Genomic DNA, 12,939 nt, shown 5'->3' on the forward strand with positions numbered 1-12,939 from the left:
GGTGACGTCAACATGTTTTTAATACATTTGGCCGCACGAATATCAATGCTTATTTCCCTCATCATTCTGTTCTTGCTTCTCCACATATTCATATGTAAATTGTTAAACATAAAAAACAAAACAAAACAGAAAATATTTCTGTTGATAACTCCATGGAAATTGAATTATAAAATATTAGGATAGCCTATACAGTCTACAATTTCTTCTGCACAAAAAAAGGAATAAAAACATGTTTGCAACATGTTAAAAATGTTTTAAGTAAACTAAAATTGTCTAAGTTTTCTATCTGCATCCTTAAGATCTATGTAAATTTTTTTGTTTGTTTTTCTAGTCAATTTATTGAACATGTTCAGAAAAAACAAAACAAAAAAACAAACTGGATCCTCAGGTTCCATAGCAACAAATAAATAACTCAAATAATATAGTTCATGTTCAATAGTGATAGTTAAAAACTGTTCTGGTCCTACCCCTTCTTATTTCTGTGCATTATTCACAGAAAAATCAATCAGTGTATGATGTTGGACTTGTTGGCCAAAACAAATTAAGTTTTTAGACAAAACAACAACAAAAATAATGGGAACAGATTAACCAAGACCATCAGCCAAGAAATAACCAAAAAGACAAACAGAAAAACAGAAAGTCACTGCTCCAGCTCATATCTATTTTTTTTATTATTCCTGAAGAGTTAGCCTATTGGTTCCCACTCTTGACCCTGGGTTCAGACTTTCTGGGGCCCAGCTGCATTGGGAGGCCCCAGAAAGCCTGAACCCAGGGTCAAGAGTGGGTGACACAGGTGAGTGTGAGCAGGGGAGACTGGACCAGGGTCATTCCTGTCCCTCAGTTTGATCCATTTTTGAATATAAAATATGATAACGATATAAATATAGTAATGCAGATTCATCATGGTGTGGATCTTACTGTGATGTCATAATGAAGAGTTCTTTCACTAACTGAAGACACCTCAACATTCAAACTCAATACTCATTTTCACTCTGGAGAGCAAAGAGAGAGCACTCACTCATCCTAACTCGTGAAAGATTTAGTCGTGTATTTTGGAGGTGACTGAAAAGTTGTTCAACTTTGAAAATGTTTCTTGTATTTTGGAAACGTTTGAAGGAAAACAATGTTTTTGTAAGTGACCAACTCTACCTTCCTCCTGCTCACTCTTAAACATCTCTTATAAATGCATACAGAGTTTACTTAGCTCTAAAAAACCTCTTTGGCATCTTTGATAAGTAATTGTAACATTTTCAATTCAACTGTTTCTGTCTCCATGTTGCTCAGCTTTTGTTTGGTACTTTATTTCCTCAGCGAACTAGGAACCAGTATATACAGGACCCTGATGGCTTCATCAATGAGTACCACTTTGTGGACGTTAAGACTGCTGATAAAGCAGAGCTTGCTGAATGGCACAGACTCTGCACTGCATGTAAAGAGAATTATAATGACTTTATGCACAGACGTTGGCTCAACACACCAGGTAAGTTGAGAGACAAAATGTTGGGCTGTGGTGTTTGAACCTTTGCTGTTCCTTCCAAGTATTTTAAGTGTTTGTTGGAGTCTTATAGCATTGACATTTGTTTCAAAAATTAGACCTTAAGCTATGCATATTTTGTTGTGAATCTCAGCTACCATCAGCTGGGAAGGCGATAGATGGACGGTAGTGGCTTATAGGTATGAAATTGAGGACGCTGAGCAGAGCCGTCAGTACTCAAAGAGAGACTCCGTTCCTCAATCTCGACCCCCAGCTGCTGCTAAGAGGGCCCCTGTGCTGCCTCCAATATGTCCGTATAAAAGAAGGCGAATTTACCCTTTAAAGCTTGATGAAGTAACAGGTAAGTTCTTCTACTCACATAGTGAATAACTGAAGAACAAGCTTTCATTCATACATTTCACAGGATCATTTCAGTGTATTGTATGTTGATTAGGAAGGGAGAACAGTATTGTGACATTTTGCATCTTGTTGTTTAAAAGGTGAGAAAGCAGAGGATGACTACAGCCTCTATTCTGCTGGACAAAACTCCCTCCCTCACTCTAGACTCCATGTTTCTACCAAGAGGGCCCCTGTGCTGCCACCACTGACCTCAAGGCCTCCAACAGGTCGCCAGGCAAATAGAGCTCGAGCAGGGAGGTTCCTGTGCCCTGTTACATCTTTCAAAGGAACTGGTAAGATCAAAATATATCCCTAATGATGGAAACATCTTTTTCCACAGGATCATTTCACTGTATTGTATGTTGATTAGGAAGGGAGAGAAGTATTTTGACATTTTGCATCTTGTTGTTTAAAAGGTGAGAAAACAAAGGATGACTACAGCCTACTGGCTGCTCATCAAAACTCCCTCCCTCACTCTCGACTCCCTGTGGCTGCTAAGAGGGCCCCTGTGCTGCCCCCCTTGGCCCCAAGGCCTCCAACAAGTTGTCGGGACAATAAAGGTGGAGCTCAGCCAGAGAGGTTACTGCACCGTTTAAAACATCTCAAAGGATCAGGTATGTTCTTCTGAACACATCCTGAATGATGTAGATCCATATTTTTCCATTGGGACCTTTTAGGTTTTATTGTATGTTCTTACACAATGTAACACAGTGTTTTGACTTTTGTATTTTATGGATTACCAGGCCAGAATACTGAAAGCGTCTGCAGCCTCCAGATGTACAATAATAAAAGGATTGAGCAAATGGAGTACTCTCAACACAACTCCGTCCCTCAATCTCGGCTCCCAGTTGCTGCAAAGATGTCACCTGTGCTGCCTCCTCTGACCCCAATCCCTCCAAAAGAGCCTCAAACAAAACAAAGAGGAGCTCAAGCATCTTTATGCACAGGTAACATTTTATGAAGGCATAACCTGCAGTACTGATTTCGTCCTCAAGTGGCGCTGAGAAGACGCAACAACACCTGACAGCATCCGGGTCCCTCTTTGCTTTGACACGTTGACCCAGAAGAACGGAAGCGCTCTTTACGAAATGGTTGACATGATGCTCTAAATCCTGTAAATGTAATGTAGACTGACTTTATGTGTTAGACAGACTTTGTTAAAGTGTAGTAATCAAAGTGCTTTAGTGAGACTCGACCAACGCGCTGAGAAACCTCTCATGAATGGACATTTGAACCCGGACTAAAATTAGCACAGTATCTAATCTGTGTTTCCACGATGAGCAAAGGTAATGTTTTTATATTTATAAACTCTTGACAATCTCCGTTTATATAATGGTTTGAATATTTTGTCTCCCTGGGTTAACACACTTCATTAAATTAAAATTATCTTCACCAGAAATGAAAACTTCGATACGATTCCAGCAACAACAACAAAATGACATTGATACCAAAAACTTCAGCTCTTCAGTCCTATTTTTAAACAAAAGCTGTCATAAAGACATGAATTGCAAACATATTGTGTCATTTAGACAGTGTGCACGAAGTTTTAGCAATGGAAAATAAGAAATTGTCCAATATTGGGTGCTAAGACTTGTACTTTTGTTGCTGTGGTGTCCACACAGGTATCAATAGTTGCTTTGTTTGTCTCTATCTTTGTCTTCTGTCTCTCAAACCCAACACAGTTTCAGCAGATGGAATCATGTAGTAGTTTTTCTATTGTGTTGCAAGTAAACACTCATTTTAAAGCACATTTAGGCTTTTTCCTGTATAGTAATAATAATAATTAGTTTCGGTCAGAAGAAAAAACAAAAACATTTTGACTGAAAAGGTGTAGGCTGAAGCTTTATCTTATTAAACCTACCCTTGTTACAAATCTTATTATTTAAGACACTTACTAGTAAAAAACAAAACATACCAGAACAAAATTTGTTTTCCAAGAATTTCTTTCAAAACAAAAACAAATGAAACAAACAAAAAACAGAAGTCACACTCACAAAAATAATCAAACCGACCTTTTATATTTGTTAAGCACCACTTTTTTAAACAAAAATGTAAATCTGGAAAGTGAACTCCACATTCTATTATTGTGGACAGAGGAAGAAAGGCTGGGATGAGGACTCTGCAAGTTTCTTGTTTTTACATTGGCTCTGGCTCACATTAGATAGATAAATAGATAGAATCTTTATTATCATTGTATACAAGGACACAACGAAACTTTGTTAGCAGCAATCCTAAACAGCAGCGTTTACAAAAACAACAACAACAAAAATATATTTGTGGTGATATGAAAGAGAAATATGTAAAAAGTGTCCAGAGCAATTGCTGTTCAGTGAATGAATGATAATAATAATAAATAAATAGACAGTTGTGGTGACTGAAAGAATATATACAGTTATTATTTTGCAGTGACTGATTAATTAAACAAATATAAATATAGAGATATAGTGCAGATAAGTGAAGTTATAGTGCAGTGAAAGAATACATACAGTTATTATTGTGCAGTGACTGGATGAGTAAATAAGCCTTTTTGAATTTGAATTCCATACGACCCCTCGGTTGGGAAAGCCTGCTTTAGAGTTTGCTGGAGGGCGTTCCATGAGTTTTGCTCATCAGAAACAAAGACAGTTTGTTAATTAAGAAAATTCAAATGAGCATTACGAAGTGCTTCAAGACATTTTTAAGATAACACAATAGCAATCTTTTCCTAACTCTACTCTTAAGTTACAGAATTGGTTGTGCATTGTGATTTCTATAAATTCATTCCTGCTCTCTTGTGATTTCAGATTGGGCCGTTCTTCAGGGTGCCTTCCTCCTGGCTGATAAACTGTGTCTCCCCTCATCCCTGTCCTCGCTTCAGAAGGCTGACTGGAGCAAGGTGGGAAATCCAGTCCTGGATGCAGTCAAAGAAATCTCCAGACTAAATGAAAATCCTAGCTCTTCAGCTGTCGACTGGATAAAGAAAACAGTCTGTGCTGTGTGGCTGAAGCTGTTGTGCAGGGAGGCCGGAGAGGATGTAGAGACATCCTGGAGGGAGAACCCTTTCTTCTCCCTCCAAAACGGCCTCCCTGAAGTCAACCACGTTGTCCTGCTGGAGGTGGTGAAGTCACTGGAAGCTGCTCAGGTATTCGCCCGCTTGCTGTTGTATCTCCCTCAGTCTCAGGTCTGCACTGAGCTTGACAGGCTGGTGCAACACGTGAGGAGCAGCCCGGCTACTCAAGACGACGTGCGGCTTTTTCTGGACGTGTGGTGGGAACTGTGGAAAGGCCGAGATGAGAAGAAAGCAGGAGAAGAGGACAACGTGGAGAAGATGTTCGCTGGACAATTTGCTCGTCTCTCCTCTGAGTCCCCCGGTTTGACTCAACAGGCTGCCAAGAGGTTCAAACTAGACCCAACAGATCTACCTGCATCATCGCCAAATAATGATGTGCTTCAAATCCTCCTTCAAGCACTTAAAGAGATAAAACATCTCGTACCTACGACAGACCTTTGCCTCCAGGCTCTCTCCATTTCTCTTGATGCTCTTTACACAGCGTTCCTTATAGAACAAGCAGTCGTACTTCCGACCACAGACAAGTTGAGCGTCCTGTCCAAAGCTGTAAGCATCAGAGAAAAGAACAGTGAGAAACTGAGTCCTGAGCTCATTCAGGAGGCTCAGAGAGACCTGCATGCTTCTCACACACCATCTCACTTTCAACCCAGCAGGATGAAGTTCGGTGACGCCTTGAAGATTATAACAGGACTTGTTGAGTTCTGGAAAAACAGCGGGCTCCTGAAAGTGTGTGACAGCTCTGCGTCTAGCCGCTCGGCATTTAAACTGGAACAAAGTGTCCAGAGAGTCCTGACAGGTCTACAGGCAACAGAAGAAGCCGATAACATGACTGAGAAGAACTCACTCAGAGATCTGCTGGTGTCGCTGGCTTTCCCTGCTATCGAGAGCACAGCAGATGTGAACTCCAGGGTCACAGAGATGATCATCAGTCACCACCTGGACGACTATCAGGACTTTGCAATGTTGTTCGCCAGTGAGATGAGTTGGGCGTCTTGTAGCGAGCACTGGATGGACTGCCTGGAGAAGAACCAGGCAGCCTTCCAGCTGCCGGACACGCTCATCAAACTCACCTCCACCCTCATGGGTAAACTCCAGGGTCAGAGCACAGACGTGAGCCAGTGCAGGAAGCTGATGAAAGTCCTCGCCGACATATTCTCTGCACTCTCCTCACAAGACAAAAACAAAGTGCTGGCTGCAATGTTGAGACTGTCCAGCAGGGGATTCTTTGGGCGCTCCGTCCCCTCTCCTGTGACTGACGGGTTCGAACAGGAGCTCAACATGGCCTTCAACTGCATCATCCAAGGAGGGGGCGGAGCGTCGGCGTCGCAGAGCAATCTGAACTCAGCTGTCTCTTTGGTAGCGCGAGTTGCCTATCAGAATCCAGAGGCTGCTCTGAGGTCTTGTTGTCATTCTGCTGTCTTCAATAAAAGTGCTTTCTCTCTGATGGCTAAGATCCTGCAGCAGCTGCCTGGACTCCGAGGACAGAGGGGGAGAGAAGACGCAGCGCAGAGTGATGAAGAGGAAAGTGTAGATGAATTAAACAGTCCTCTCTGCAGATGTCTGCTGGAGATCGTCAACACTAAATCGTTGTCTGCTAATGAAAAAGAGCAGTTCCTCAAGTTCCTGAGCCTGCTGATGATGCCCGTTATAAGCGTTGAGGGAGGAGAAAGAAATGAAAGTTTTCTGCCACCTCAGGAGGTCGTGAACATCTTTGTCCTGCCTCATCTCTCCTCTACGGGTGAGTTTCCTGCACAGATGCAAGATCATGGATTTATTTTTTTTTTACATGAAATGTTGATAAAATCCAACCCATTCTATATGTATGAAAACTTTTAACTAACTGCATAAACTTTCAAGTCTGGCCTTGCAATTTAAACATTACTATGTTCATCATCAACTTAGAAAGTCACTAACAGTTTCAAAATTTCTCCACCAGCGGACACAGAGAAACGTTAGTAATGATTAAAAGTTAAATTCTTCTTTCTCTTTTTCCTCTTTGTTTTTGGTCTCTAATCAAACTGGAGAGAAGAATCTGACTCTTAACCTTCTCAATCCTTCAATCTGTCCTCTAGTTAGTTTATTTTTCATGTAGTTTACAGAAACAGATTTTAAGGTTTTTACAATTCCAGAATTTCAAACTTGAATATACACAAGAACAAACAATATCGATACCTGTTTGATATCACTGCAACAAAAATATTAGTCCTAGGGCCCAAATATTGGGTAATTTCATGTTTTTAATGACCGAATAAAAAATGCAGGTAAACTCCTCTCTGAATTGCACAAACACGTTAACAACATGTAACATTTTTCCGATTAAAGCAGCGTCACCTCCTTTACTATCTCTGTGTGTAAGAGACATAAACGTTTCTCTTCCATGTTTATGTGACACCAAAATAGAAATGTATTCACCGACCCGTGAATTAGAATGAATCAACGCTGCTCTCTCGTTTAAAGTAACTTTTTGTTCAAATTTGACTGAAGATCTGAAGTTTCTTTATTAAAGCTTTCTTAGTTTTGAGACCATCGATCGTATCAAAGTATCCAACATTTTGGCAATCAGATTCAGAATCAGAAATACTTTATTAATCCCAGAGGGAAATTCCATCGTTACAGTTTCTCCAAAATATACAATATAGCAGTAGAAATATGTTAATAAAAATATGAATCAAATAGAATAGGAATGTAAGTAAGATATCAATAATAGGTAGAATAAATATTTACAGGAATAAGAGTCAGATGGAATATATACACACATTATCAAGATTATTGCGCTGTTTGTTTCAACATTGCACTTTGTTATCATGGACATATTATTCATCATTATTATATTGCAGTTTTAATAAATAATGAGTTATGGTGGAGGTTACAGTTTTTCAGTTATTTTTTTTCCAGGCTGAAATAGTCCAATCTTTATAGAGCTGCAACTTGAAAATGTTTGCACATGATGTTTGTATAAAGAAAAGCACTGTGAGTCCGCCTGCTCCAACATGGTTTTTTTATTCCGTCAGGTCAAGGCAGCTTGGATTCAGAACTGAGTGTGAAGCTTCTGCATGCCGCTCTGTGTGTGGACGTCCAGGATGAAGCTTCATCTCCTCACTGGGTGATGGACTGTTCTCCCTTTCCTCTGCTCTACGTCCTCGCACAGCTGCAAAACCAGACACTCAGGTTTGTAAGACGATTCACCTTCAAAAACCCAATCCTCATATGTTTTTATTATTCTGTAGTTTAACTCCTCAACGATTCACCTCTTGTTATAATCAACTGTTACCTCTCTTTGCTTGGAACATTACAGTTCAGTATTGCATGATTTTGCATGGCGATTACGTTACTCTACACAGAAACCAAGTATCATTTTTTATTTTTGGACATTATAAGGGCGATATTTAAAATCCAAGTCAAATATTTAGGTGTTTGAATGATACAAAAGAATCGTTTCTTCAGACTACTAGATGGTGCTGAGTTTTCTTGTTGAGGTTAGAAGAGATGAATGACCGGTTGGTTGCAGATATTTTAACTTAAATTAAATTTAAAAGTTGTTTACTCCAATTGCTGAAGGCGCTGCATTGCTTTTTTTTTACACAATATACAATCCCTTTTTCTCCAATAAAAATTAAAGTGAGATTGATAAACTTGGAAATGTAAGTTGTAAAGTGACAAATCATAAGATTGTGACTGAAATATCATGATAATATACTCCAGGCATTTGGTAATTTCCTACCTCCTCATTGTATTCTTTTGCTGCTGTAGATGTTGGGAGCAGCCACCAGAGGACGATGTCAACCACTGGTCCATGGACACCAAGGAGCTGCTGGTGTCGGTGCTAACCACGCTGGGGCAGCTGGTGGGTGCAGAGGTGTCGGCGGCCCCCAGCAGGTGGTCCAGACCTCTGTTCTGGCTCTACAACAAGATGGAGGAACTGGACTGGACCGTTCGGTTCCACCTGAAGCCTGTGTGGAGGGAACACTTTAAAAACGAGGTTCCCTCTGCTCTGCTGGCCGTGTGTGATCTGCCTGAGCAGGTGAGGACTCCTCGTTTAAGTTTCTGTCGTGTTCAGTAAAGGGTGCACAGACATCAGGGTGTCATCATGGAGGCAGGACATGAAGTGAAAAGGACGCTGTGGTAGTCAGAGTGTAATGTTTACATCATATCCAAGACGGCCAATGGAGCAACAGGGTCTGGCTCTATGATGACATTTCTTTGCTTTTATATTTATGCAACATGTAATCAGATGTTCCCCGCCTATCCGGCCTTTAATTGTTAGTAACAGTATTTTAGATAAGTCTGTAAAGATCAAATAACTTTTCTAAACCTGACTGTGCAGGTTTGTGATTTAAAAAAAATATTTTGATGTTCAAATAATGTCTTTTTTATAGTGCTGTCAGCATTAACTAGTTAATCATGATTAATGTAGGTCTGAAAGTAATGCATACATTACTTTAAATTGCTTTGAATTGTCCCTTAAGGTGAACCGTAGATAAGCCTCCTCAGTGTCTCCCTGTAGTCTCAGTGATGTAAAAGAAGGACACTGCTGTATCTTTGAATGTCTCATTTCACTTTAACAAACTCTCAGACAGCTCAGCTGACGAGTCCAAAGTAATATCCACCTCATGAAATCACACATTGACCTTACCTTTCACTGTTTCCATTTACTTTTTGATCCGTAAGTTATTTTTTCCGTAGTTGAGTTAATGTCTTTTGATATACCAGGAGGTCTTAACTTTATTTCAAAATAAAAGCAGGGCTGAATTTAAATAGCAAGTAAAATACTCTCAGCTTAAGTCAATACAGACATTCAAAATAAAAGCCTCACAATTTTTATTTTGAAATGGAAATAATGGAATTTCAAATATGTGATTAAAATGTGATTAATCACGATTAACTTTTGACATTTTGTGATGAATCGTTTGACAGCCCTGTTTTTTGTTACCATAGTATTTATTTGAGGTTCAAAACTCTGATAAAACATCAACCCCTTTCGTTTAACAGTATATCACTGTATTCTTCTATTCTAATACTTCATCAACAGTATTAGACCATACAGCTGTTATAAAAAAAACACTCCTGTTTGCAATAAAAGAATCAGTGTTCATAGTTAATGATAAGCTGTGAACTTACCACACCGTGAACCAGGAAGTAGGATTAATAAGAGGTAACAGCTGAAGCAGAACGTGTTACTGAATAATCCAGAAGTGGATTTCACTATTTGTGAAGACAGGACGTGTTTTTAAAGTGAACCAATGAAAAAAGTCCCCACAGATATAGTTGAGTAATAATAATGGTTCTATCCCACGTTGATCTTTGTCTGGTAGATGTTTAAAAAAAGAAAGAAAAGGAAAGCACACGCATATTTGATCTTTGGATTGAGGGTCTGGTTAATCATCCTCATCGTTCAGGATGTTAAACATGAGAACATTCATCTATAAATAACTGTTCCTGCCATCAAAATATTTTCATCACAAAGAAAAAAAAAAAACATTTAAACACCACTAGATATCCAGACATTACACAGGAACCAGTCCACATCTCCTGCATCCAGAGGAGACACAAAGATAGAGGACAGAAGAGGAGAAAATGTCCTTCATGAACGCAGAATTTCTCTGTAAATCCTTCTATTAAAAATTTAACTTAACGATACAACTAGAAGAAATCGCTTTTTATGAATTCCCAAAATGAAGCATTTTCTATTTTAACTTCTTTTACATTTTTATTGCAGTGTGTTGAGGTTTTGAAAACCTTAGATCCAAAAAGAAAGCGGTCTTGTGGTAATACCAACACTTTTTATATTCTGTCATTTAAGTTTTTAGTCTTTATAAGAAATTAACTGAAATGAACTGTGTACAGATATGACGAAATATGTAAAATAAGGAAAAGAGAAGTCGTGTCGTATAATTTAATATTGGATATATAATTCACTTTTCTTCTGGCCTAATCCACATTTGAGTTTCACGTTCTGTCATTTATTTTCCCTGATCTCACCACGAACGTCTTGTAGCCACAGAAGTCTCACACTAGGTTTGATTGAAGACATTTCCTCAGAGTAAAGAGACAATAAGCTAATGATCTTCATTTACTCCATCTTTTTCCTCTTTGTTTCTACTTCCTCTGCAGGAGTGGTCAGGTCTGGACCTGCCTCAGTACGGCCCGGGAACAGGTCTCCTGGCCTGGATGGAGTGCTGCTCTGTATCCGACTCCCTTCAGTCCACCATGTTGGGCCGTCTCTCTCTGGACCGGCGCCGGCCCGACCACGTCAGCATGTTCAGCAAAGGCCTGCTGGTGGCTCTGAGCCAGACTCTGCCCTGGTGCTCGCTCTCCCAGTGGAGCAGACTGCTGAGCGTCCTGAAGGAGCTGATCACCTCCGACCGCCTCCACGTTCCCTTCTCGCTCGAGTACGTGGACTACCTGCCCCTCCTCGATCTGAGGAAGTTCTCCTGCGAGCTGCGTCTGTCCGTCCTCCTGCTGCGAGTGCTCCAGCTGCTCTGCGGGTCAAGCTGCTCGGACTGGCTCTCGGGGGACGGCTGGGCCCACGTGGGCCGGTTATACGCCCACGCTGTGAGGGACATGATGACATCGGTGAGAGCCAAGCTGCATCTTCCTTCCTTTGGTGCTCTGAATGTTTCAACGGCCGACCCTTCCTGCACTTCAGTCACGTCTCCTAAAGACTCAGTGATGGACGTCAGACCAGCAGAGGACCAGATGAAGGTGGGGGAGGGGGAGGGGGAGAGGGCTCCCGGCCAGGAAGTCCTTTTTGTTCTCAGCCAGCTCTTCTGCCATGTTCAGCACATCCAGGTAGGAATGAGTGACTTTAACACTGTAGAATTCTGATTCTACTGATGGTGTAAATGAACTTTGAGTAGCTGGATAGTACAATGTGATGCTAGTGTCTGTTTGGATCTTTAAAGTGTAAACTCCAGGGCCCTCGTTTAACAACAGTGTAGAAAATGTTCTCGATTTTGTCCTATGAATAAAACGAAATTAGTTTTTAGTGAAAAAAAATAACCTCATAATAATCAGGTTTTTAACCAACATGTTTGTGCACGTCCTGGATCGTTTAAAGGCTTTATGTGATTTTTTGATCCAGCAGATGTCGCCCTTGAGCACCAGCATGAAACCAAAACAACTCGTGCTGCATTGTTGTGTTAGCATGCTAATGCTAGTGATCTTTATTATGCTCGTATCTTCACACTGCATGTAATTTGACCTGAAATGAGCGTGATCTAGAAACACAGTTAAGCAGTGAGTACAGTATGTTATTCTTCTTTTCTCTAGTCCCTCAATTAAACAACTTTTATACACGAGGGGAGGAGTCAGCTGGCCGTCCGGGCGATGTAAACAAAGTGAAGATAGGACTCTGAAAACTCTGAAAACATCACAGACAGTGGGACTCAGGTGTTACACCCATTGTAGACAGTCATGACTCACAGAGTTATTTTCAGAGGATATACTTGATTTCTATTATATTTAAGTGTGAAAAATCACATAGAAAGACTTTAAGTTCTAAAACGCCTCCAGTTAGGCAGCTAAACTATTGTTATCAAATCACCGAGGATGGATGTTAATGCAAGATGTAAACAGCCGCAGTGTTCAAATGAGAAGTGTGTTGAAATTGTGTGCTGTAATAACTCCAAAATAATATTTCCTTCTTTCAGGTGATGATGCCCGGAGGTCAGAGTGAACCCTTGTTCCTGTCCTGTCTGGAGATCCTCAGCCACTACGAGGCCGTCATGGCCGCGTTCCCTCACAGCAGCAGTGCGCTGGAGAGCGAGAACACCCGTCACTTCTTCTCCACCATCACCGCCAACCTGGAGAACGAGGAGATGAAGGCCGTGCTGCGGCAGAAGATCGCTCAGCTGGTGTCCTCTGCTGCTTGAGACGCCGGTACTTCACTGGTTTTTCAGACTTTTCCTGATGAATCTTATCTTGTTTGCTGATTGAAAATGAAGTTCAGTTCATTCTATGAATTACCTTATTACAAAGTGAAAGATCAATAAATGAATAAAAAGCATTTCTTTCTGAA

General features: G+C 40.6%; 1 protein-coding gene across 1 annotated transcript; it reads left to right on the top strand.

The window, feature by feature from the left end:
* The first annotated feature begins 2,920 nt into the window (after positions 1–2,920).
* gemin4 (gem (nuclear organelle) associated protein 4) lies at positions 2,921–12,927 on the top strand. The gene is made up of 6 exons (XM_061045987.1): positions 2,921–3,159; positions 4,657–6,660; positions 7,934–8,090; positions 8,673–8,943; positions 11,034–11,711; positions 12,572–12,927. The coding sequence occupies exons 1-6, from the start codon at positions 3,150–3,152 to the stop codon at positions 12,791–12,793; spliced, it is 3,342 nt and encodes a 1,113-aa protein (XP_060901970.1). The 5' UTR covers positions 2,921–3,149; the 3' UTR covers positions 12,794–12,927.
* The last annotated feature ends 12 nt before the right edge of the window (positions 12,928–12,939 follow it).

The sequence above is a fragment of the Labrus mixtus genome, chromosome 9 (genome assembly GCF_963584025.1).
Source record: "Labrus mixtus chromosome 9, fLabMix1.1, whole genome shotgun sequence".
In the NCBI taxonomy this organism is placed as follows: Eukaryota; Metazoa; Chordata; class Actinopteri; order Labriformes; family Labridae; genus Labrus; species Labrus mixtus.